Source organism: Perna viridis, chromosome 2, assembly GCF_037379345.1.
Source record: "Perna viridis isolate PV_CMFRI_1.1 ecotype Kerala chromosome 2, ASM3737934v1, whole genome shotgun sequence".
NCBI classification, from domain to species: Eukaryota; Metazoa; Mollusca; class Bivalvia; order Mytilida; family Mytilidae; genus Perna; species Perna viridis.
In genome coordinates this window covers 44,976,926-45,004,518 of record NC_142446.1, presented here as the reverse complement: position 1 = coordinate 45,004,518, position 27,593 = coordinate 44,976,926, and the positions used below count along the sequence as shown (strand labels likewise).

General features: G+C 32.1%; 1 protein-coding gene across 3 annotated transcripts; it reads right to left on the bottom strand.

Moving 5' to 3' along the window:
• Positions 1-1,176: 1,176 nt before the first annotated feature.
• Positions 1,177-22,902, bottom strand: LOC148625295 (angiomotin-like 2a). Of its 3 annotated transcripts, none has more exons than XM_088568763.1 (14): positions 22,624-22,902; positions 16,446-16,571; positions 15,232-15,907; positions 14,490-14,631; positions 13,785-13,929; positions 12,962-13,000; positions 10,803-10,945; positions 10,255-10,407; positions 9,062-9,190; positions 8,521-8,591; positions 7,939-8,043; positions 7,030-7,232; positions 5,068-5,150; positions 1,177-4,405 (listed from the first exon to the last, which is right to left on the bottom strand). In XM_088568763.1, exons 1-14 carry the CDS (start codon positions 22,688-22,690, stop codon positions 4,355-4,357), a joined length of 2,133 nt encoding a protein of 710 aa, XP_088424889.1. In that variant the 5' UTR covers positions 22,691-22,902; the 3' UTR covers positions 1,177-4,354. The 3 variants fall into 3 exon arrangements, with proteins under 3 accessions (XP_088424889.1, XP_088424890.1, XP_088424891.1); XM_088568764.1 differs by lacking the exon at positions 22,624-22,902 and adding an exon at positions 18,281-18,396; XM_088568765.1 differs by lacking the exon at positions 22,624-22,902 and adding an exon at positions 18,161-18,281.
• Positions 22,903-27,593: the final 4,691 nt, after the last annotated feature.

The window sequence follows — 27,593 nt, the reverse complement described above, 5'->3', positions numbered from 1 at the left end:
TTTTCACTGTCTGGTTTTTGTCCCTCGATTTTATTCTTTTGATTTCCTCTAGAATCTTGGTTCCCTTGAATACTATTCTAACAAATGTATCTAAAATTGCGCCGTACGTGAAATGCAGTATACTTATAATTGATTTATAAGGGTCTTAAGTATCCTTGCAGGCCCTTACGAAGGTTCTGTTAATTTCTGCTGTTGAATAGTTCAACAATAATTGTTGGTGGCGGAGCAAATCCTCCAAATACCTGACCTAAGAACTCGGGTTGGGATGCTGCGTTGGTGCTCTGGCCTACTTCAAGATTCCAAGTGGATCTGGGAGTGTTTCTCACTCTGCATTGGAGGTTCGGCTAGTGAAGTGTAGTGACTACATATAGGTTCTTTTATCACGGTGTAAATTGGTCCAATTGGTGGTGGAAGCCTGTGGTTGACCAGTCGTATCATCCGACCAGATACAAGGGACCTTATTGTCATAGTTATTGATAAGTACCGGTAAACGATAACCCTCTTCCAGTTCGACAGCTTTCCTACTCACATCATCCTGGAGGAGTAGTGTTACCCAAGTTGTGTTCATTTTTTAATTAGTGAAGTAGTGCCCTCTGATTTATATGCATCATTTAAGCCAAATGTATCCACTGAGTTTTACACGGACCACCTCAGACAAAAATCTCCAGAGTTACAAGAATAGTGTCAGAATAGTGTCCAATGAGTTAAAATTTACAAGGATCATCTCAGATGAGTAGTGTTCACTGGGTTCTTGAGACCCCTCAGAGCAGTAATGTTCAATGAGGTACGGTGATCATCTCAAACAAATGTGTCCACCGAGTTGCATGTGAAAAAATACAAAAAAAAAGTGTCAACTACATTACACTGACCACTTCAGACAAAAGAGTCTACTGCGTTACAAGGACCATCTCTGACCAATGAGTCCACTGAGTAACAAGGACCACCTCTACACAATTTGTCCACTGAGTAACAAGGACCACCTCTAACCAATGAGTCCACTGAGTAACAAGGACCACCTCTACACAATTTGTCCACTGAGTAACAAGGACCACCTCTAATCAATGAGTTCACTGAGTAACAAGACCCACTTGGAAAGACCAGTGTCCCCTAAGTTATATCAATCATCGAATATATTCTGCCATTTTGTAAAGGACACAGTAAAAACAAAACAAAATGTATTGTTCATATTTTTACTTGCATAGATATTTTGACATCATTGTACAATTTTTACAAGGTTTTTAAAAAATCACAGTCCAGCTGATTTTATACAAAATTGGCACTTTAATAAAAAATATTTACAAATAAATACAATTAAGACAGAATTAAACTGTCAGGATTTACAAAACTCTATTTCTCTCTCACTAAAACAAATATTTCATTATAGCTGTGGAGTTTGAATAATAAACTCTTAGGACTATTGAAAAGGATTCTTATATCATATTAAATAAGAGAAGATGGCACAGGTTGACAATACATCATTTCTTAGATATGACTTTATAACGCAAAACAAAGTTAGAAAATTTATGAGATTTGGAGATAAACTTGAGCAGGAAAATAAATAGAACAGTAAAATCTAGATTTGAAAAGGAGATTTCTATTTCAAAGTGAATGACAATACTGTCTGCTGTTTTCTGAAGACTTGAGAATTTCTATTTGAGTTGTACTTCAGAGCAAGTATACTATTCATGTCATTCCTCATCCACAGCTATGATAAAACCTACTAACAACAACTGGCTATGTAAGGTGCTAATCAACAACATTAATACACAACAAAAACTAAAAACAACTGAGATTCAACAACAAAATACCCTGTGCAGGGCATCATATAAAGATACATTTTGTAAGTTCAAAGGTCAACAGTCTTCATATCATACAACAGAAAATATTCTGAATTGAGTTTTTTGTTTTACTGAGTCATCAATGTCGAAGTGCGCTTAAAAAACATATGTTTGGTAGAGATTTACCTTTCAGTTCAGTGCAGAATTAGTGCATTAATCCACTCAATGACCCTAATAAAGGTCATGTTATACAAACATTAGTAGGCTGAATCACCCTTGTTTTTTTCTAATTTGACTTGTCACTTCAAAGCATTAGAAATCACTCACAAAATATACATAGACAACAGAACTAAAAATCGAAATTACTTGAAATTTTACACTGACCACAAGACACATTAATTAAGCACCATAATATGTCAGAATATTGCACTTTCTGTAAGTCTTATTTAACAAATTTACAATACTATCTAAGATATATATTTACAGAAGGTAACAGAGAAAATTTTGAACACATATATTTGAGCCAAAAAGAAACAATTCCTGCTACACTAAAATATTGTAATATTATGAAATATGGCCTATTCATTACACAAATATTACTTTTTGTGAAATTTAACCAATTTTGAAAAGCTCCAGAGTTTTCACAAAATTTGGAAGTTTTAGAAGATTTCAGGCATTATTTCATTTTGGCCTATAACTGTAATGGCGTCTACAAAAATGGAATATAATTAAATAACGTTAACTCTGAAAATTGTGAACAATTCTTGTTTCTACTTTGAATAGTCTTTATATTTAATTTTTAAAAATTTAAACAAATTGAAACCAGAGAATATAAATTATAAACATATAACCACAATTTTACATTGGGTTTACAATACTGACAATAAAATATAATCTTCCAACACCCTTTAGCCATGATTTTATCAATTCATTACACTAACATTTAAATTCACAACTCACTCACTGAAAGACATTGGTGTAATTATTCCAACCCTTTAACATCCTTCATATAAAGCACAATTGTAAAATCAAAATTATTTAAATGTATTTCATTTAGGTACCGATACTCTGGTCTAATTCTAAAATAAATTATATGAGTTATGAATTTCATAACTATTGAAAGTTATTTTGTATGTAGGAAACCTTAATTCTGCAATTTTTGTTACGTTTTGACAGTATGCATATTATCTGCTGGGCAAACTATTATTTTCACCCCATGCCAAAGATTCCTATACAAGAGACTTGGAAACCTTAACACATGATCAAAAATATCTCATTCATGTGCCCAGCATGTCCATATAAAATACAGGCAAATTTGACCATTGAGAAATATTTCATCCAGAGTGTGTCCCAAATGTCTACAACCAGGGATCTTTGATTTTAAAAAGTGTCTGTTTTTCCCTACAATGGCTGCGGCAAGAGGAAGGGAAATGTCTACATGATCTATAGGTTCTGAACAACTCATGTAATGTAATAAAGCAACAGATTTTAAAACAGAGAAACAATCGAAACACACCACTCCTAATGTGAACATGTAAGTTTGTACATATGAATTAAAAATGTTCAAAAATAAACTCCAAACCAATTACAGATCAACTGTAACAATTTAGAGAATAAAGGATAATAAAATATGTTTCTATCAAAGAATGTCATTGTTTTATCAAATCAAAGATGTTTTAAGGCACATTCTTATATCTAAATTGTAATCAATGCATCATCACTGATCATTTAGGTGGGATTTCTCAAACGTTACAAAAAATACCCCAAAAATTGAGTTTCTTACTTACAGTTATGACATTAAGTAAGAAAGAAAAAACAATTTTTTTTTATTATAAATTGAGCATTTAAACTGCAATGCCCATAAAAAAATCAAGTGAAAAAATAAATGTTTCATAGATGATAAATTGATGTGAACAGCATATCAGTAGTCTGATTTTAGCATACTTCATCAAAATGCTTTGAAAGCAGCTCATTGCTAAGAACCTGATAAAAACAAACAGTATCAAAATGGAATACTGTAAAAAAATGTATACAAAACAGTGTAAAATTATACTTCCTTCGAAATCTTTTCTCGAAACAAAAGAAGATCTTTAATTACATAGTTTGACAAAAAGACCTTCTTTTAGATACAACAGAAACAAAGCACTAATGTTCAAGTTACCATAACTCCTTAACAACAACAAACAGGACTTCAGATCTTAAGGAGGTAGTCCCAGGGTAAGGGAAATAATTCTTGAAATCAGTGATTTGTTTGCATTATATTCAATTTCACCAAAGCCTATCAAGCTTTCATTTGAAAAAAAAATGAAATCAGTCCAAGTTACTTTGATGCTTACATGATATTGATGTAAAACAGTGAATACAAATGTTCCAATTATTTTTAAGAGTTGTGTCCCTTACTCTAGGTCTACCTCCTTAACAACAAACAGGGCTTCAGATCTTAAGGCACTTCAACTGGAACCTCTACAGTGGTAACTTCATGAGCTAGATTCCACAGGGAATAGTTTCATTTGAGCATGGGGGTCAGGAAACTTCTCTACAGGCTCAAGCTTCTACAAAGCTACTGAAATTACACTTCAGACCTGCCAAACTTTCTCTACCTCTTCTTCTGAAGAGTCATCTTTGTTCTATAAAATAGACAGAATTTCATACAAAATAAAAAAAAAACAATCCAACACTGCACAATGATTTTAATTAAGTAGCTGTCTTTGTAAGAATCATGCAAAATCTGAAAAGTGTGATACACCCCAAAAAAGGCTACATATTTTTATTTTTGTAATTAAGTTGTTTTATGGGTCTATACTATAATGTGTAATTATTCATTCAAATCTGCCTGCTCTTAGGAGATAATCCACATTGAAAATCCAGTAGATTCTATTGTATTTGAGCACCTTTTACAGAGTTATCTCCCTGAATTTTGAAATTTACAGTGCATTCTACATAATTTTCATCTAAGAACACAGATTATATGGAAAACCACATGTTAATCTCTGTTTACTATGACATTTCAAACAAAATATCAAAAATAAAAATGTCGGCTTTTTACCCATGAATCACATTTTGCATGATCCTTAGCTGGAGTGCTACTTAAATAGTCAAATAACACATGCAGTTTTCAATATGCTTTTAATACTATAACAAATCAGACACTAAAATTAGGTCATACAAATTAATTCTGCAAGAAATGTTTATTCATAAATCAGAATGTCTTTATGTATATGATAATTTTGCATAATTTCATGAGTTTCTTTAACTGAATTGGGACAAAAAAAGCTGTCGCTTCAATTACCTCAATATGAATACTGTCAAACTTGTCCTTCAAGTCATCATCCAAGGACATTGCTCTTCCTGTTTCTAAAGCACTGGTACTGCCTAAAATAATGCAATAAAATGCCTTAAAGAAGTGTTTTGTCTTTAGCAGAGAGGAAAATTAAACCTAACATGTAATAGATCTATAAAATGCAACTTTCATAATAGGATTCCCCTTGATAGAAGAATTTTTTTGAAGGAGGAAAAAAGAAAAACCAGACATATTTTTTTCACTAAAATGATACAACCTACTGTACTATAAACAAACTCATGTTAATACTGAATTGTTCATGAAGCATTTCATTAAAAAAGAATTTCACAAGAACTTCCTGATAAATATTCTTTTTTGACAGATTTATCACATAGATATTTTTGTCATAAATATATGCAAGGATGGAGACAAAATATATACAAGGCCAAATAAAATTATTCCTGTTACCCAGCCGAAAAAAAAAAAAAAACATATAAAGGCAAACGGAGGTACAGTGAAACTTCTCAAAACCGGCCACCACTGGAACTAGAAATGGCCAGTTTATAGGGGTGGCCGGTTTTGTGAAAAATAGCAATGCATTCTAAGAGCTGTTTCCATTAATGTGTTCAATAAACCTTACACCTTGTCAGTTTGTTGGTCAAGACATGTTTAATGCCAATTCAAAACTGTTGGCCTTTTATTACATTTCAAAGCTTGCATCATTTGTAAATGATTTGATTTTACAAACAGTACTCCCAACAAAATAATGTTCACGGTTTTGAAAGAATGTGTATTAAATATCAAAGGGCTATTGATGGTAATTAATTATTTGTATTGTTTTCGTAAATTACCTATAAACAAAGTCTGATAATTTCGCCCCTATGTTGTTTTGGCTTGAGTACAGGTCACATTAATTGACAGTTAAAAGATCTTAAAGATCGTACCATTAAATGACCCCGGTTACCTGACATTTGTACACACCAACTTAACAGCCAACCAGTGACAAAATGTTATGTCTGGATTAAATTTATTGTTAAAACTACTGTCCCCTTCAATTATCATCTGTCCACTGATGAAATGCAAACCAGTCAGTGAATGAATTACTAACTACTTAATATCATGTAATCATTTACAGTTTTGTTGACACATTTATTACAGGTGAACAACAACCGGGTGGTCGAATTTGAGAGGTTGTGTTTATTTGAAATATATAACTAAAACTGTGAAAAACCGGCCGATGTATTGTTTTAGGAGGTGGCCGGTCTATTTAAGACTTAACACACAGGTTTTAATGTATATTGGCCAAGACTTTTGAAAACGACCGATTTGGAGGGAAGACCGGTTTTCTGAGGGTCCAGTTTGGAGAAGTTTCACTGTATTAATTTTATTTTGTCTAATATTTATACACTTAAAACTAAATTAATACATCGACAGAGAAAAACACCCTTTTGGAAAAATTTTAGAAAAACTAACAAGAAAGAGGTTTGAGTGAATGTTCATTTAACACACCTTTTCAGTTTGTTTTGTTTTAATTGTTAAGTTTAGACAGTTTACAGTTAAGTAAAATTATTGAGCCCCTCCCAGTACTGTGGAAGAACTTTTGGTACTAAAATTATTGAGCCCCCTCCCAGTACTGTGAAAGAACTTTTGGTACTAAAATTACTGAGCCCCTCCTGGTATGTTGGAAGAACTTTTGGTACTGATTTTCAAGTTTTTGTGTTTCTGTCAATCTACTAATCTGAATTCCCAACAAAATGCTGAGTTTCCATATATGACTTAGATGCTTAAATGGAATCAATAAATTTAAAGCCACCAGCAAACAAAAAAATGTCAATGAACTACTTAAACTGATATCAACAAACAAAAAAAATTTCATAGTACCTTTGTGTGATGTTAGATAATTTCAAAAGTAAACTTAATTTGACCCCTTCCATTCTATTTTATATTTTTACATTACATGCATTTATTTACCTGTTTTGCCATGTCTAATTGTGGCATATATACTAGATGGTGTGTCCATGTGTCTGGTGAGTGAGTTTGTCATTGATGGCCGAGGCGAATGTTGAGGGGAGCAGGATAATGTATGAACACTACTACTTCTCATCATCGGTGAGCGCTGGAAAACCCGGATCATGGCATCTTTTTCGGCAAGCTGTGTCTGTAGTGATTTTACTCTGCAAAGTGAAGTAATATCTTGTGATACAATTACTTCAAATTTAAATTAAACCTCTTTTTACATCAACCTTTAGCTTGCAGTACAATATTTTCAATCCTATTTATTAATAAAAACCTTAAATAATAATATCAATTTGTAAATAAACAAACTTGAATCCATAAGCAATACAGGTACCATTTAGATGGGAAAATACATTCTAATGAAATTAACTTTCAACTAGCTGTCATAACATATACATTTCAGTTATCCAAAAAACTTTAACATTTTTTATCCCTTCATGTGGTGAGAGTATATAGAAAATTGTTACAATTTAGCACTTTGGCCTAGTTTTCAGTACATCAAATTTTAAAGTATTTCACAATTTGTCTTCAAGCTTATAGGTAATTAAACATTCACATGATCTGTCATAAAAAAAACTGAGCAAATATGCATGTTGCGTAACATTTAATGACAATATGATGCATGTTCTACAAGTTTAGTACTTGGTATTCACTGTTGTATGAATGGAATGTTTAATGCATTATAAAAACATTGGTATGCAACACATACAAAATTGAAAAAACATTCTTTCAGTAAGATGTTCACTGTAGGTATCCAACCAATTTTGAGAAAGTGTTTTTATATCTGTCATGTAATATGAGCTATTGGGATCATTTTCTCAAGTGTTGTTTCCTAACATTTTATAGTATACTGCTTACACATACTTTGTCTCAAGGTCTTGTGTGTGCTGTTTGTTGTATACAATATCCTCAATCTGACGAAGTTTCTCTCGTTGTTCACTTTCTAATTCAAGGGTATTCAGAGAATCACTAGAATGAAAAACAAAATCAACATTCAAATGTAAAATCTAAAGCAGGTAGTAGAATGAAGTACAGATAACTACTCTCAGGGGAAAAATAACATTTTCCTGTATGTCTGTTGTTTTTTGATAGGTCGGATTGAAAACTGAAGTCTCTCATTTTTGTACCCTAAATTGCATGAATATAACACCAAATGTATTGTGTACTGGGCTAAAATTGCACTTATTATACCACAAATACACCTACATAAGTAACAATACACAAATACCTATAATAAATGTCCTAATTGATATGACCTTGACCTTATCAAGTACATAAGTAATTCATGGGAAAAGTTATGAATGACTGCTATCATAACACAAATTCCCTGATGACAGGTGACATTAATTGTACCAAGGGTTAAAATTAACACTTCCTCTTGACATACGCCCCCAGGTACCAATGTTTAAGGACAAAAGAGGGATTTTCCCAATTATCTGTTCATACCTTGAACTGCTATACATATTCTGCATGGAGAACAGTCGTAAGGCATTTTCCTCTAAATATTTCTGTTCCCACTGCAAAAAATAAGAAAATGAACTTCCTTATAATATATCAACTTCATGATAAATTGGCATATTTAAACATATGGAAGTAAGAAAAAATTATTTTGTTTAATTCATTAAGTATACATTGTGAAATTTGACTTTATTAGATGAAATTTCATAATGTTTCTTCCAAATTTAATGCCTACTATTAAAACTGTAGGATTAATGTTCTATTTCAATTTTCAAACATTTGAAGTGTCTTAAACAATTTTTTACTATCAAGTAAGGCTGAAATATTTACAAGAATTTCTAAATATAGACATGATGAAATGTTATATAAATGTTTAACCTGTGAACAGAACAAATACAACAAAAGATATAAAGTGAATAAAATAAATGACAATATATTAAAGAAAGCTGAAATTCCTGTTGTTTTATTATTGAAGTAAAATTCCCTGTGGCTACATGTACAAACAATTCATCCTTAAATAAATACTTACAGTGGTAACTTCTGTCTCCAACTTGAGTATCTTGGCATCTTTTTCATTCAGAAGTCGTTGTAGTGATGACAAATTTGTATAATCTAAAGATTCTTCAGTTTTCTTCTCAACTGTTTTAGAATCTTTGCCCTGTAATAGCAGAAAAAAATAGATGTACATGCTAATTATGACATACTACTGTGAAAGTACCTATATTTGTGGGTATAAATTTTCGTGGTTTAGGGAAAAAAGCACAAGTTCTTGGATTCTTGAATTTGTGGTTTTAATTATCCTGCTGCACAATTTAAAATAAATATTCCTTTTCATTTGGAATTTAATTTTGTGGTTTACCTTACCCATGAAAACTGGCACCCTACAAACAATAGTATTTTCACTTAATTTAGCACATGATAAGGGAAATAAAAAGTCTTCACTGAAAATAACTTCACTGATTGACAAAAGCAAAATTCAGCTTTTAATATGACCAGAAACTGGAACCTTAATAAATGACTGTAATTCCAATTATAATTGACTATTTACATATTGTAAGGAAAATATCTTGCAAAATAAAAATGTCACAGCTTTCAATAAGAATTTTACAACTTTGTCAACCATAAACATGATTTCCAATAGGAAAATCTGAGTCAGCTTTGAAAAACCAATAACGCAACTCAATTAAACCCTTAATTAATAAATTATTTCCTTGTCTATAAAAATTACATCGAAATAGAATTTTTTATCCTTTTAATCTTCTTTTAAATTATTACAAGAAAATGAGTCAAATGAGTCAACATAATTTTGGCACCATGTCTATCAGTATTTAGTCAGAAATAATATCACGGTGTGCATTCTTAAAAAACAATATGTAGTTCATTATACTATTATGAGTACATATGTATATATATAAGAGATGATTTTACGAAGTCTACAAACAAATCTGAAACTGGCAAAATCGGAAGTAAATATACAGTGAAAAAAGAAATGTAACGGTAAAATCCGGAATTGAAATAGCAGAATTCTGCTAAAAAGTGGGAAAAACCATGTCTGATATATATATTTTTGCACCAAGTCTCATAATGAAGTTACTCTAAATATTTGGTAAAACAAAGACTTTAAAGCTAACTTATTCCAGAACTGTAATTAATGAAAAAAAGCTAGATAGCCAGAAAGAGAAAAATATGGTACACAACTCTGGATGAGATAAAGACATTTACCTTTAACTGAAGTTTAAGGGTTTCATTTTCTTTCTCCAATCTTGCCCGAAGTTGTTTTTCCATTTGTTCTCGTTTAGAACAAGCTGCTTGTAATGATGAAAAAGCTTTCTGTAAATGTTCAAGTCTTTCCATCTGAACCTGTTTTTTACAAACCTAAAAGAAATGAACAGGCAATGAAAAGGGATCAATGCACCTAGTCCTTGTCTACAATGTATATACAGGGTTTTAATTACAATAATACAACATTGTACAAGGGTACTGTAAATATTGATACAAAAATGTTTATTGCCCAGTATTATATTTTTATAATGAATGTAGACATAGCCATCACAGAAAACCTTCATTGTAATAAGTACATGTTTGTATAATGCTTCTTCACTAACTTCAATCAGTTTCTTTTCAAAACCAAACATCTGCATCTGCAACTTACATGTACTAAGACCATCATTGTTCTTAATCAAACTCTCAATCTCAAGTAAATTTAACACCAAATACATTTTTACAGCCATATGACAAAGATTTACTGATTAAAATCAAATGATTCTAACCTCTTTTTCTAAGTGCACAACATTAGCTTGTGCATTAGTAAGGGCATCATCCAGAATTTCATTTTTAGCTTTTAACTCATCCACCTGTTCTTTCAATGCTGCTATTTCAAGTTCATAATTCTTTGTAGTTTGTACTTCTTTCTCTGGAAAGACAAAAACACTTACATTAATGTCAATTTCATAAGATCTGAAAATACATAACTACATGAAGTAAAATATGCATTGAATGGCTAAGGCATTTTCAGGAGCATCCAGGTACATGTAAGACAGTGATGGATTTCAGGGGTTATAATCTTTTCTTATGAAATTTTGTTAAATTAGTGAAAAATTTGGGCAAATAATATCTTGGAACCCTTATCCCCAAGCCCTTCACCTTTAAAAAAAATCTGGATCTGCAGAAAAGACTGGCAATGAACTAGAGGGAGATATACATGTACAATTGTAGAGAAGGAAGGTGGTGTACAATCTTTATATATGACTAATTCAATGGCATGTTTAAAATGACTCTGCTATCTTGTCATAAGATAAAGTAAAGATAGATACATGTACATGTATCAAGATATTAAAATATTTGTATAATGTACATTGTACTTGAAAATTCAATGTCCCTAAAATTACAAGTTTCAACAATTTATCACAGGCACATGCATGAAAATCCTCTGTTACAAATTTAATTGTCACAGAACCATTACATTTTTAAAAGCCCTTTGGAGACCTTAGTAATAATGAATGTTAATACATGTATTACATTGGAATTTCCTAATTAGAAAATTTAAACCCAACTGAAACTTGCTACTTACCCCACTTAAACTAACAAAAGAAAAACAATTTAAAAGGCAATTTTAGTGTGACAAAAAGAAATAAATACAAATTATAAAATACATTGTAAGTTACAGTATATCATGTAAACCATCATTTAACCCAACAGGGGCCCCAAAAAAACAATTAAACCAGAAAGAGAAAATTACGTAAGAAGACACAAAAATATTTTAATCTTCATGAGAGTTATTCTGGATGTAGATCATTAAAATGTGGCAATGTGCCAAAATAATAATAAGCACATGAGACTTAATCACTTTTATGAATGATTGTGTGTCTAGGCACTTGAGAAATGTTTCAGTAAGGGCATCAAACATCCTGTAAAATATGATAAAAGTTTCTTCCTTCAGGGTACAAAAAAGAGAGGTCTGTTTACCATCACTTTAAAAATTCACAATAAAAAGAGATTTGCAGATCTAGCAGTTTAGTTAGTTGGTGTTATCAAGTATTAATAATACAATTTCATTACACTAATATAGCTATATACATGTACATGTTTTGAAATTTTCTTATACTGTCCACTTTGGTTCAACTGATATTTCGCCTGATGTTATAGACTACAGCCAAAAGGACAGGTAAAGAAATTCTATACATTGTTTTTCATTGATTGGGATCAGGGTAATATTATTAACTATACATCGTTTTTCATTGATTGGGAACTGGGTAATACTATTGTTTTTCACTGATTGGGGTCAGGGCAATATTATTAAACTATTTATCATAGTTGAGCTGAAAATTTTCTATTAAATTCAAAATTTCTACAAAATGAAAAAAAAAATAGACCATTTTCAATACTGTAATCCTGGTCAATATCACAGCTTTCTGTGACTTCTCAAGTTCTATATTAGATATTTTAAGATTAAATTATAATTTAGTCCCTTGCACTTTGCAACTATTATAATTTAGTCCCTTGCACTTTGCAACTATCTAGTTAAAAGTTCCGACATCCTGATTTTACCATTATTTAATGTATTCATGAACATACACATAGCACACAGTAGGTTTATTTCATTTACAGTGTGAATTAGATGTTTATATAACAAGAATAGGTATAGTGTCGATATCAAAGAGGCAACAACCCCACCAGGATGAAAATGTCAGCCCAAGGCCACCCATTGGTCTTCAGGGAATGACAAGGAAACCCTCATACCACAGGGCAGGATTTAGGTGGCCCTAGAACACCATTCTACACAGGCACGACAAAAGAGGTGCCCCTATATACTCAAGTAACATAAAAAATAAACTTAACGTGTATATTTGACATTTTTCACTCCAATAGAAATGCTAAGTGTCTCTCTAAAACTAAAAGATGTTTTAAAAAAGTCTTTAAAATATATTACCAGGTTTATCATCTGCAGCTGTGGTTACACCTGTTTTCTCTGAAAAATAAAAATGGTGTTAAGTATACAAAATATACATTGTGGAATAATTGTGAACTAAACATGATCATTCATTTTGGAACCAACTTTTATAGGTCTGTTCCAATAACTCCCAAAATTCAAAATCTACATTAAATATTAACTTTCCTTTGAAAATAGAAAACTACATTTGTACATCATTCAATCAGATTTCAGATATCTTTTACAGTTTTCGAGTTATAAGGGGCCACAAAGGTTACACCAAAAAAATCAACTTTTTAATTCATTATGCGTGTTTCGAAATTTTTTAATTGGATTCCTTTTGAAATCCATGCCTGCTTTTCCAATCAAATTCAGATATCTACATTTGTACGCATACATGTAAGCACCACAGAGCAGCAAGTTTTGTCAAACCTTTAAAAACAGTACACACTGAAGTTTGGTCCAATACTTCCAAGAATTTACTATTTTGTATTTAGGTTATTTGCTGGTGCATTTGTTACATTTCAACATTTCCCATTCTGTTTTTTTTTCTCTAGAAGACTGACTTTACAAAACATAATCTTTGAAGGGATGATTCAAGTAGTTAGTTTTTTTTAAGAGGTGAAAAAAATATTTACAAATATTCACAGCCCATTGATACAAGGCCCTAATCTAAATTATATTACAAGAATTTGATATCACTTCCTTTAATTACAATAATTGTAAACTTTGTATGTCATAGAAGACAATGTAGACGGTAAAATGACAACATCCACTAAACAGAGGTATATGTAACCTAATGTAACTCAATATATGTAAGTACCTTGAAGCTGTCTGTTTGCCAACTGTAGCTTTTTAATTTGTTCTTCATAGCCCTGTTTTCTTTTATGTTCTAATTTTTCACGATTTGTTGAAGACTGAACTAAGGCTTCATAGTTTTCATGTACTTTTTGAATTTCCAATTCAAACTGAAAAAAAAAATGTATACATGAACATTTTGCTTATGAAAAAAACATGGCAAATGGTTAAATATAAACAAATGTATGTTTGTACAAAACACAGGGTACATGTATTGAAATACATGTATTAACTGATAAACAAACACAACTCACAGAAAGTAATGTAAGCTAAATCCAATGTACCAATGTCATCATTTTTTTCAGATTTTCTTAAATTTTGCATTGGCAGAAAATTGATGATATTGTCTTAATGTTAACTTTATTACTTACATACATATACATGCATCAGAGATGATTTTACGAGGTCTACAAAGTGGAAATCAGCAAAATCGGAAGAAAATATACAACAAAAAAAGAATTGGAATGGTAAAATCTAGATGTGAAATAGCAAAGTCCACTAAAAAGCATAAAAAATTATCCCTGATGTATGTTCTGTACATATGTACTATGTACATATATTTAAAATGTTTAAGGGTATCTATTATTGAAAAGCTATTAAAAACATAATTTTTTCTTTTTGTAGAATTATGAACTTGTGTTAAAACAACCATTACACATAAGTTCATTACCTTTTGTAGTTTTGAGACTTTTTTGTAATAACTAGATAAATCCTCTCTCAGTTTTTTATTTTCATCTTGCAGCATATTCAACATTTTAGCTGTTCTAGCTGTCAGATCATTACAGTCCTCTATTCCAGAGATGACAGGTATCCTACAATTAAAACAAAACTTGGTATAATACTGGTACATTTGTAATTCATACAAAACAATGTAAATATACATGTACATGTCTTGTACTTTTACACCCACATGTACAAGTACATTGTACATTGACAATAATTCATGCTCAATTGACTTACGTACATGTACATTGTACATGTACAAAATGACTGCTATCTTATAAATTTGAAACTAACATGTTACGTGAAGAAAAGGTGTTCAGAATAATACTTTCAGGCTTGTATGGCAAAACTGATGCATAATCAAGAATGAATAATACATGTAACATGTACATTTTGTATCATAACAATCTTACTTAGATAACTATTAAATCTTTCATTTAATACCAAATGCTTAAAATTTTTGTACATACATGTACATTTTGTAAATAATTTGTACTTTGATAGTATTATAGCTTAACGTTTTGATTACAATTTAAAAAGGAGATATTACATGTACACTGTACATGTGCACATGTGGGTTTGTATGTGTATACAATTACATAATGTATCTTCAAAAATTTATTAAGAGATCATAAAATGCTCATTTACACATGTAAATTTATACCGCACATGCACATGTACATATATACCTTTGGTTTTGATCTGGTTCTATAGTGAGATGCCCACTTCCTTTATAAGCTGGTTTATTGTGAGCTTCCATATACCTCGAAAGATCAGGCTGAGATCGACAGGTTGTCATGTCAGTTCTCTCTACAGTTTCATACGATCGGCGTAGTTCATGTGGCTTAGATCCTGGATATTCAGGAGGAGGAGACAAATTCACAAAATAACTAGGTTGAAGATTGGCATGATTTGCCGATGGTTCAACGTTCCAGTTTGGACTAGAATAGATTGAAGCATCCGAAAAAGGCACATTTTCACAACAAGATACTGATGAATGTTTACTGGTAATTTCCGTGCACATCCCACTAAAAGTATTTTGACTTGCATGCCACTGAGTTAAATTTGGAGTGTTTAAATATCCATTTGGATCTGTGGGATAAGGAATACAGTGATGTCCTATTACATTATAATATGGCTGAATTGCTGCCGACGGCATGTCCATAGCTGTTTTTGGCATGCCAAGTCTTTCTAGAATACTATATCCCATATCACTATATTCTGGTTGATGATATGGATTAGCTGTTGGAGTCTGTGTTTCCTCTCCCACCGGTTCCTGTCTGAGAGCATTGGATAAGTTTTCCATGGATGACACTGAAACATCAGTACTGCCAGTTTCACTGCCAGAAAAACTTTGTCTTAAACCTAAAAAAAAAAAAAAGATAATCATAAATTCATTTATGGAATGTAAATTCACATCTTAAAGCCAGTGGTTGGTTTCAATTTTTTGTTGATGTGAAAAAAATTATGAGTAGTCCAGCAACTCGTTTTTATCTACAATCATTGTAGAGCAGCTCCTGACAATGTACATAACATTTAATTCGAAAGATTTGAATCTAAATTTAAACATTTCGTTACTAGTACAAGCAATCATATACATTTACAAAAGTACAGTGTACTATATAAATAACATATACATGTACTTAAGACTGTTCCAGCATATCAAGAACCAATGCATGAATCACAAACATGTTATAAAACCGTGTCCGTGTTACTAAAAAATTCAACAACTGAAAAAAAAAAAAATACCAGCTTGTATGAGTATTTATCCAATATAAACGTATATGTATGCAGATATTAGTAGCCAGTTACAATATACTTTCAACTGAACATCAACCATTGACAAAAGAAAAGTTTGATTATATAAGATTTTGATTCCAATCGATATTAATGTAAGACTAACCTGGTTGCTGATGTAGAAGTCTATTGGTATGTCCAGGATATGGGGGAGGATCCCGATAGCCAGTCTGTTGTTGCTGCATTCCTCCCTGATCAATGTAATGTTTAAAATGTTCTCCTTTTAACATATCTACAACAACAACAAATCACTAATACACATGATTTAAATTGTGTGATTAGAGACCATAAATACCTTAAAGATTTAAATTTACGTCTTTTTTGTTATTTCCTGGGGTGTGAAATACTAACATAATTAGTCAGACACAATAGCTGATTAGTGCATTAATAAATTATGAATTTCATAATTGATTGAAAATATCTTGGCTTCTGCTCAATATCAAATATATGAATCATACAAGAAACTATTTGCTGTTAGGAATGTTATGATTACACAAGAGTCTTATCTGTTACTATCATGAACTTTGAAGTAGTTCTAACTTGTGTGCATTCAGATAAATCTTTATTTCAACTATTTACCTTTAGCCTTTAATGTGATAAAATGAATCTTAAAATTCAATAAATAATACCATACAATCTCAAATTTATAAAATCAGATACCTGTAAATGTACACTGAAAACATTTACATGTACATACATGTAAAATATGACTGAAATATTTCAATGAATGACTTCTAATTATCATGTCATGTCAAAAAGGAAAGAACTGATTCAAATTATTTCAGATGATACTACAGGCCCACTGCCAGAATTTATATTTAGAGGGTTGTCACCATTAAAGATTTAGAGGGTTGTCACCAATAAAGCTTAACCAATTTCAAGTGTTTTCTCATATTTTTTTTTGCTTCCAAGGAAGTATAATGGACATTTCTGTCCAAAAAACTTATATTGAAAACTTGATATGTACATGAAAAATTAAATGTACAACCGAAATGTTACTGACAACAAATCAAATGTAAACTATGACAAGCCATGAAGGTTCTATAAAAGCTTGAAATATTACCAGCAGTGAGTACATACCAGTACTGTACAAATGTATAGCACTTTGTGAACCCATAAACAGTATTTACATTTGTATTGTTTGTATTTCCAAGTCCAGTGATTTTTCTGATCAAAGTGAGTGTTATTTTGTTTTGTTTGTTTGTTTTTTTTTTATAAAAACCCTTACTGCAGCCATACACCTGTTATTGAAGTAACAAAATCACAATTAGACATTGGTTTGATCATTTTGATTGATAACAGTGTAATTATTGTGTCAATGTGTATTGTTGTCCGAATTTCATCACAACCCTCCTCTTTTTTATTTGAATATTGGTACATGTATGTCAATATACATTGTATCAATATCCAGATACAAAAGAGAAGGGTTGCTGGGTCAGAGGAAATTCGGACTACCTGTTTTGTTAAACACATTGGCATTATTTATTTTACATTTACACTGTTTATCGAAAAAAGTCTAAAATATATAATACTTGGAATTCTATGATTCTGATCAGGCAATCAATCACTCCCTCATTCCCTGCCCTCCGATTTCATTTCTATACACAAAATCACACAAATACAACTCAGTATATATGCACATTACTGTATGAATCTGTCTGCACATAATTCCCAAAAAATCACATACTGTCGTGAACAGATTTCAATTACAGGCCTACGATATAATACATGTATATACGTACAAGTATTCTGACAATGTACTGTGTACATTACAATATTTACAGGTATCAAATGACCTAGAAACGCGATGCATATACATACATATTTTGTATTTGGTAACTTTAGACTCCCTGCTCAAAGAAAACCAGTCCTATAATTATTGTACACAAAGTTCAAAACAACAATATTAAGACCCAAAACACTCCCGCTACATCTACATACCTTCAGACATTTTGTTATTTGCCAGACAAAATGAAGCACTGCATCATGGGAAATATATGTTAGTCACTGAAGCATTTAATTTATTCCTAAATGGGATACCTAGCATTCCATCGTTATCGCATAGAGTGATAAAATTATTCAAGTAGGGAAACAAAATATCTCGACTTTTTCTCATGTGTTCACCTGAACATCACCTGTGAATTTGTCGCAGTTAGATGAAAAAGGGGGAGGGGTGACCAAGACCTTTTCTTAAAAAAATAGTTATTTTCACTATTGTTAGTTTTTTTAGTCGGTTCAGTTTCAATGTTGATCGAATCACTTTGTTTTAATGTATTTAATTAATTATACCATTTTTTTAATTCTTTCTTCATACACTTTTTGTTGAAGACATATAATATGTTACAACTATTTTTTTTTTCAAAACAACAGTTATACTTGGAACTATGAAAAAATATCAAATATAATAGGATTATAATTTATTTCAATTTACAATAATTTATAAACACCTCTTGACTCCGTGTGCTATTACATTGTATTAATAGTAGACAAACTAAACTTGAAAAAAAATCCACCGATTTGCTATTTTTCAGGTTTCCCAGAATACATGTATTTTATACAACGTTTCCATGGCAACGCTCGAAACAAAAGCAAAAACAAAACAAAATAAATCTAACAAGATAAACAAGATAAATTTTTCAGTTTTCGGGAGAAACTAGAATTCATAACTCTTGCTGTACCGTGTATTTGTTGTACTGCAGCAGTGCTAGAGGTTGTCTGGCAAGCTATTTCCTGACCTGGTGCCTTCTTTGGGGTATGGAGGAACGGAATTCCAACCTCTTACGTTGAAGGAGTATATTTGTCGAGGAAGCAACAGTGACGGAGTCAGGTGGAGGATGCAAGGGGTTGGCACCCCTCATTTTTATTTGACATTTCCATGCATGTATTAAATCGACAAAAATAGCAAATAATGTCTAGAACCCCACCCTTTTCTAAGGAACTCCGACTGGCACCCCACCTTTTCAAAGTGTCTGGACCCGCCCCTGAGCAACAACTGTTAACATTGACCAGTGGTCGGTTCTAGATCATACACTATGGAGGTAAAACAAGAGGCTCCCAGGAGCCTGAATCGCTCACCTTGTTAAATTTTGCCTTTCAAGGGCAATAAATTAAATGAAACAAGAAGTTGTCCAACAATTTTGACCCAAGAAAACTTTGATAGGACTTATCATAAGGATCATTTCAGTAAATTAAAGTCTAAATCTATCAGTTTTCAAGACATTGGCTGAAAACTAAAAAAAAACTATCATTTTCCCCTATCAAGGGCAATAAGTCTTATAAGAGGCGTCTGACAAATTTTATGCCTGAAGACTTTTGTCGTCCTAAAATAAGGATCATTTCAGCTATTGAAAGAATTTGGCTAAACCTAACGATATATGCGAAAAACTACTGTCGGAACCCTATGTTCTATTTTTAGTAACAGAGGCCATGTTTTTCGATGGATATAAAAAAAACACTTCAATTCAATGCAGGATACCCCAAGGGACACTTATACCGAGTTTTGTTTCAATTGGTAAAATATTGTCAGAGGAGAAGATTTTTGGAAGAAATAACATTAAAAATAGCAAAAAAAAACTTTGAAAAAGGGCAATAACTCCAACATGGTTTAATAGATTAAAATGAAAATTTGACCACATATAGATCTCATCATGCTGAACACTTTTACCTCTTTTAAAATGGGCTAAACATAACCGTATTGGAGATATATGCGACTGATATATTGTCTGACCCCTATGTTCTATTTTTAGTAACGGCGGCCATGTTTTTCGACGGATCAAAAATCCCCACATCAGTTCTATGTATGATACCCCAAGAAACATTCATACCAAGTTTGGTTCCAATTGGTCAAGTAGTGCCAGAGAAGAAGATTTTTGAAAGAAATAACATAAAAAATAGCGAAAAACGTTGAAAAAGGGCAATAACTCCAACATGCCTTAATAGATTAAAATGAAAATTTGACCGCAAATCGATCTCATCATGCTAAACACTTTAACTCCGTAAAAATTGGGCTAAACCTAACCATTTTGGAGATATATGCGAAAAACTACTGTCTCACCCCCTATGTTCTATTTTTAGTAACGGCGACCATGTTTTCCGGCGGTTCAAAAATCCCCACACTATTTCTATGCAGGATACCCCAAGGAACATTCATAACAAATTTGGTTCCAATTGGTCAAGTCGTCTCAGAGGAGAAGAGATTTGAAAAATTGTTAACGACGACGACGGACGAAATTTTGAGAAGGAGTTTAATAGGAGTTTCAAAAATGGAGGTTCCTTAAAATTTCCAACGGAACGGGGGGGGGGGGGGTCCGAGAGTCGACGACCCTCATGGGTCCACCACTGTTGGAATCAGTTGAAGACTTCTTAGTTACAATGTGAAATGAAAACACAGTAAAACACAAGCATGAGTCCAGCTTAATATATTGAAACTTTCATACTTTTTTTTTTATATGAAGCCGTTTTTTTCACCAGCTTTGAAATATATAGTATATTTGTAACTTACATAAAATATTTATATCAAACATATGTATTACTTAATTTCGTATGAAAAAATACAAACAAAAAAAAACACAAAAAAAAAGATTTTTTTTCTTTTGATGCATTTGTTTCACATTTAGTGTTTATTACAGGCAAAAACCTTTTTAGTTCGGATCAAGAATTTGCGATTGGGGCGTAAACAGAATTGAAGACCGATTGAGCGAAGACTAAGGCGTATAATTTAATGAAAAGCAATACAAAAAGTACCACAAGAATACAATTATTACTTTTTTATGTCGTACTTGTCTCCTCATCCGCATTGCACGGATATATAGCAGTTCACGGTTTTCCCGCCCTGAAATGACGCCAACGCGGTTGTTCAGACGGTTTCCCGCAAAAAATTTTCAAGTGAGTTGGCCAAAGACACAATGCAGTATGTAAATCAAATATTTTCTTCAAGCTGTAGAACGATAATTAAGGGATCATTCAAATATTAATTGATGGGCCGGTGCAATTGTGCAATGTATACTGGGCACACAGTTTTGTTATTCATATTAAAGCTGCATGGACATGAAAATTTTTTTTAATTTACAGGTGCTGGGAAAGAACTTTTTATAAAATAAATTGTTAAAAAAATAAACAACATATCAACAAAAAATATGTGAAAGGGTAATTATTAACTTGAATGCACAGTAAAGATAAAGTTGATATTAAATGGATCTATGAAACATGTAAAATGTCCTGCTGGGCAACTCGTTTTTCTGCTTTGACAGCAACTAGACCAGAAGTGTTATTTTTTTTTGCTGATGGATCTTCTGTGTAAAATATTTAAAGACGAGAAAAAATTGTACCGACCCAGTACTTCCACAAATATCGGACGAACCTTAACACAATGCAAATTATAGTGGACGAACTTATTTGATATTGAGGGGAAGGTATTGGAATTCATATTTCTTCGAATTTTCATTGTGTTATAAATGTTTCACATGCATCGAATCACATTATTTATTTTCACGTAATAGCCTTATGTTCGGATCAGAGTGATTTGAAAGGATCAAAATATTTTTCTCCGATCTTCAAGACCAAAATATTTATTTCAAAAGTAAACAAAAAATTTAACTCTTCCAAGACCCTCAAAATCAAATGACCGCCTCCTTAGCCGTGGCAGTATAAACTCTTGTGACTGTATAAGATGTTATTTAGGGGATAGGCTGTAACATTATGTTACATAGCGTGTCTAGAGTATTTGTTTTCAACACATTCAACATGGACAATACATTTTGAAATTCGTACGTGAATTTATTGAAATATTCTCAAATTTCTTTCCCGAAAATAAAGAAATAATCTAGTAAAGATAGTTAAGAAAATTAATACACTAAAATTTCGGAACTTAATATATAAGATTTACCATTGATAGTAAATAAATAATGTGCAAAACTATCATTCTCATTTTAAACAAACAAACCAAATCGAAAGATATATACCCTATTTTTTTTCTAGAAAATTGAGAATTATCGTATTGACATTTTACGTTAAGTAATTCTCGTCGCAAAGTGGAAACATTCACAACACAACACTTAATAATTTAATATAATAACAAGCAATCAATAATAATAATAATAATAAACAAAATATATATAAACAAAAAGTGATTTTATTGAACAGAGGTACAAACCAAATTAGCAAGAAAAATGTAGAAAGACAGCGTCCGATCAAAAGGAGAAAAAAATAAGAGTAAGAAAACCAGAACAATAGAGATAAAAATAAACAATTATAGAAAAAAGTACGGACTTATAAATAATGCCTACCTTTTATGGCGAAAGCGTTGACATATGTTGGGGATTTATCTTGTCCTTCGGAGAAATACTGTTTCATAATTTGATGATCCCTTTTCCTTTACAATTTCCCGACACACTTAAAAACTCAAGAATTTTAAGTTTAATATCCTGTAATAGTCAATTAAGAAATATACATCTTTCCCTTTGTGTAGTGCTTTTCAAACACCTCTTCAAAGATAAATCGAAATTATGTATGAAATTCCTCTATGTTGTTCAGCTCTTGCGTAAACGGCAGAGTTCATTAAATGTGCGAAATTTTTTTAAGTAATCCAGAGCGATAATTATTAATAGCTCTGCATACTTGGCATTCCGCAGTCATTCGCGGGGATAAACGTTCATCACATCAAGAGGAGATGATAAAAAGATTATAATTGTTTATTTACACATTTCTTCTTTGGCATGTGATACAGTTTATTCAGCAACTCAATAGCAGAACACGCCACTTAATTGCGGACAGTTACCCAATTTTTCTATCATCTAAAGTAACTGATATTTTAAATCTCTTTTTATTACTTGTTTCAGACATTTTTTGTTGTAATTAAAGATAATGTCTGAGGAATTTTGTTGTTTTCAAACACCTTAAAAGGATAACATGCATGAATTCACACACTACTTCCAGGGGTTAAAACGATACGGTAAAATCGACTCCTTTGGCAATTTAACAACAAACCACCGACCACTTGAATGCCCATGGAATGTGACTGAATACCTCGACGGTCCAATATTTTAATATTTCTTTTCATAACTCTTCGTATTTTATTATGTGGAATGAACGAAGATGTCCTTTTAATGATAAATTCAGTAAGTATTGTACAGGCCTGTGTTAGTATCTGGAAGATTGATATTATGAGAAATTAATGAAAATGTCTATGCTTTGATACTCCGAGAAGGTAAAAGAAAGGAGAAAGCAGTCATTTAATGCATTATCATTCAAAACAAAGGGTAATCAAGGGAACCACGATTTTAGCGGAAACCAAAAGAATGTAATCCAGGGATGAAGACAAGAAAAAGACCAGACATGGAAAACACACACTCACAACAAAGGACATAAAATAACCAACATAACTCGGACTCTACTAAAAACTAAACTCTACTAAAAACTGCGAGCATGAATAAAAACCCAACAATATACATAACAGGAAATTTTTGGTCCTATAACTTCTTGTAAATAACATCCGTCGTTGATTCAAAGATCAGGAACAGTTTTTTTTTCAGTGAGTCCATTACAAAAATGTCCCTGTACTAAGAGATTTTTCCATTAAAATTTGATTTACTCTTAATTCGGACATATATCAATGTACAGACTGGGACATATCATTCCCGCATTGTTTTCATCGGTTGCATGACCATACCTAGACTTGCTACAAGTCTCTCTGTAATATATATTTTATTTGAATAAATATCATTACTATCAAATAATCATTTACTATCCAGCTGCTGTACATAATGAATAGTTGATAGTCTTGCTATACCGTGGACAAACATGCACGACGTCGACCGACGATTCAACAATGAAGCACGGAAGACCAACTTCTATTTAAAATTAGAGTTTTTTTTGGCATAAGTCTAATTGAAAAAGAACCATTCTGGTATATACACGCACCCTCTGTAGCTGAAATTTTAGCATGGTTTATATTATTATTATTGTAATATTATTACTATTTTATGCATTTTAGTAGTAATTATGGAATTTGATATAAATCAGATAACAAGAAGCATAAAAAGTTACAATTGAAAGACATATGTGTATATGCAGAAACAGTGAAACACATTGGTCATTTAGAAATTTAAAAAGAAAAGGAAACGACCGTTTATTACACAATAAAAAATAACCCATGAAATAAAACTAAATTTTAAAACGTAATTCAATCATTTTTTGTGTCCCGATAACACAAAATCAAAATTAATTAGAAACGCGCCTTCTTTACCTTTAAACAGACTTGTACCTTTAAAGCCCTGGCATATGTTCAAAATTTAGGAATTTTTATTATTACATTTAGTAAGTTTTTATGGAATGTGAATATGAACCCTCTAAGGAATTTTAATTATCACAATTGCATTGATTTAGATCATTCATAGATACCGTCAGATATTTCAGGTTTTGTAAAGTGCAATGACCTGACGTGCAGGTATATTGCACCCGTTTTACAAATTGTTTAATCGTTTAAATGTTTAAATATTTGAATGGTTTTATTCAAATGTCAAATTGGTATGCGGTCAAAATGTCGTGGCATATGATTTAAGTGTACTGTGGAGAAGGCACAAAGAGATTTAAAACTTTGTAATAAGTCTATCAACTCCTGTTGTGGCATATGACTTACGTGTACTATGGAGAAGGCACATGGAGCTCTAAAACTTTGTACAGAACTATATCGTCCAATGACCGTAATAAGTCCATCAACTCCTGTTGTGGCATATGACTTTCGTGTACTACGGAGAAAGCACTAGGAGATCTAAAACTTTGTGCAGAACTATATCGTCCAATGACCGTAAACTCCTGCGTTACATTTGTCAGTAGATGAGCCTGTCGATAATTGTAGCAAGTCTACCTTACCAAGGGTGGATCCATAAATTTTATAAAGGATAGGGCTCCGTCATCCAGAAATTTACCAAATAGGCGAAAGCTACATTTTATAGCTTAACAGGCCGAGTGGTCTAGGGCGCTGGATTTAGTGCAGGCGGTGTTGCCATAGATGTCACAGCGGTACGAGTTCGAGTCCCGCAGAGGGAACGACCAAACATTTGCTTCGCAAATGTAACAATTCTACCTTCGATACCAAACAAAGTTAATTTTGTATAAATATTTTCAATGATCATTGACTTTAATACAATCGAAAATGATATCGCATGTGTACAGTTATTTCACGGGCTCCTACGCAAATCTTATAGAATCTTTCCTCGCAGGGTCACCACTTACATTTAACTTCATCCAGTAGCACCTTAAAAATATTCAAACCTACAGTCATAAAAATCTGCCAAGTAGTTTCAAAGAAGATGTTTGAAGAAAAGTTTACAGGCGACGACGGACGCCAAGTGATTGCAATAGAACTCGACATGGCCCTTTGGGATAATTTAGCCAACAAGGCACGGATTAAAAGAGGGTGGATCTGGCGTATGCCCCACAAAAACTGAGAAAAACAATCGCAAATTATTCTGAAAGAGGTCCCGCCGGTCGGTTTATTTTCTTTCAGTCACTTTTCCTGAAATCCTGTATTGCGTGAATTGTAGTGTAGTGAGTGAATGGTCCGATTTTACAAATCGATAAATTCAGGAAGAACAGTGTTTAATCCTATAGTGCTTACAGTATAAATTGTGCATTTTTTCACAGCCTATAATCTACTAGAACAATACTTAGTGTAACAGGAAGCGGTTATAGGTCTGCTGCGGAGGGTATTGTAAGACAAAATACTACCCGGATGAAATCTTATCGTGTGGATATTATTTCTCTTTAATTTTTCCGGAGGATATTTTTTCACTATGAAAAATTTTCACACCTATTAAATTGTTTTCACTACTTGAACAATGATATTTAATATAATATGTTATGAAAAAGCTAGAGATATTCCTAATTGTACATAGGATATTATTTCATGCTACAGTATTAAATTATATCCAGAAAAAAAGTTCACATAAAGTGAACAGAACACAATTCGCGAACACAAATTTTACTGTTTTCATTAATATTATCTTCCAATAGTCCACGAAAAGCTTCAATCCTATTTCCAGAGAATTTTGACGCAAGAAGTCCCGTTTGTGGTACTGAGTCTGTACTGTTTATTGTTAGAATCGACAGCGATTACAACGCTAATGTAACGAGAATAGATATGGTGCATATGTAAAATAGACATTCTAATATGACGTGCTTCAAAGCTCTTAAGATCATAGCCATTATAAAAAAGTGATAAAGACATGACCAACATTTCGTGCAACACAAAGGCTGCGTCTATTAAAAATATGAAGAAACTAGTCATATTAGAATCGAGATAAATCAGGCAAACTCCATTTTTATCATTATTTTACCACGAGCTGGCCATTTGTATCGCTTTGGTTTACCCCGAGCGATAGCCCCTAAACACGAAAATTTCAGTACATCAAAATCAAGACATCCCAAATGTGAAAGCTGTATGATAATCTGCAGAACGTATACATGACGTTGGGCAATTTCAGAACTCATGTTGTGCACAATAAATAATTAAAATATGATGCAATAACAAATTCCAGAACCGAAAGTCGTAGAGACATGGAACTACTACCATACACCTTGGGATCACTTGACCTTGAAATAAACTTACAAGGTCAAGATCATACAATCATGTCAAGGTCACAAACCTGACTATGTGAAACAAATCGTCATAATTTTGAACAGACGAATGGACTATTGTAAACTAGAGCGCAAAATGCAGAGCTTATTGAGAGGATCATTTCATGCGCTGCATATATGCAGTAACCTCTTTTCGTTCTCTTAATATCAAGGCCTGAAATTTGCAGTGAGGAGGCCTTTTAGCACCCTTTGACATTTGACCAGCGATGCAAATGAAAGGTCAAATGGACCAAAGATCACAGATGAAGGTCCCATGTTTCTATGACTTCCGGTTCTCAAAATGTAACTTTTCAAAATTTAATGATTATATTTCAAGGGAAAAAACTTGCGTAAGGTTTGATAACAAAATACATGTTTTTGTTTATACATTAGATCTGTTTGTGTACTTGTAACCGTTTTCAGATTGATTTTATCTATTATGCTTTATAAAATATGAGTGATTGAAATAAATTGCTTTAAAGGAATATAATCCTCAAAGAAGATGATGAAATCCTTGGCAGGGTCATCTGCATATCTGTTTAAAGAACATGATATCATCTACATGTTAGCCAAATATGATCATGATATTATGAAAAATGAATAGCGAAAACGTCAATAAAGGGGAGATCTATATTGTATC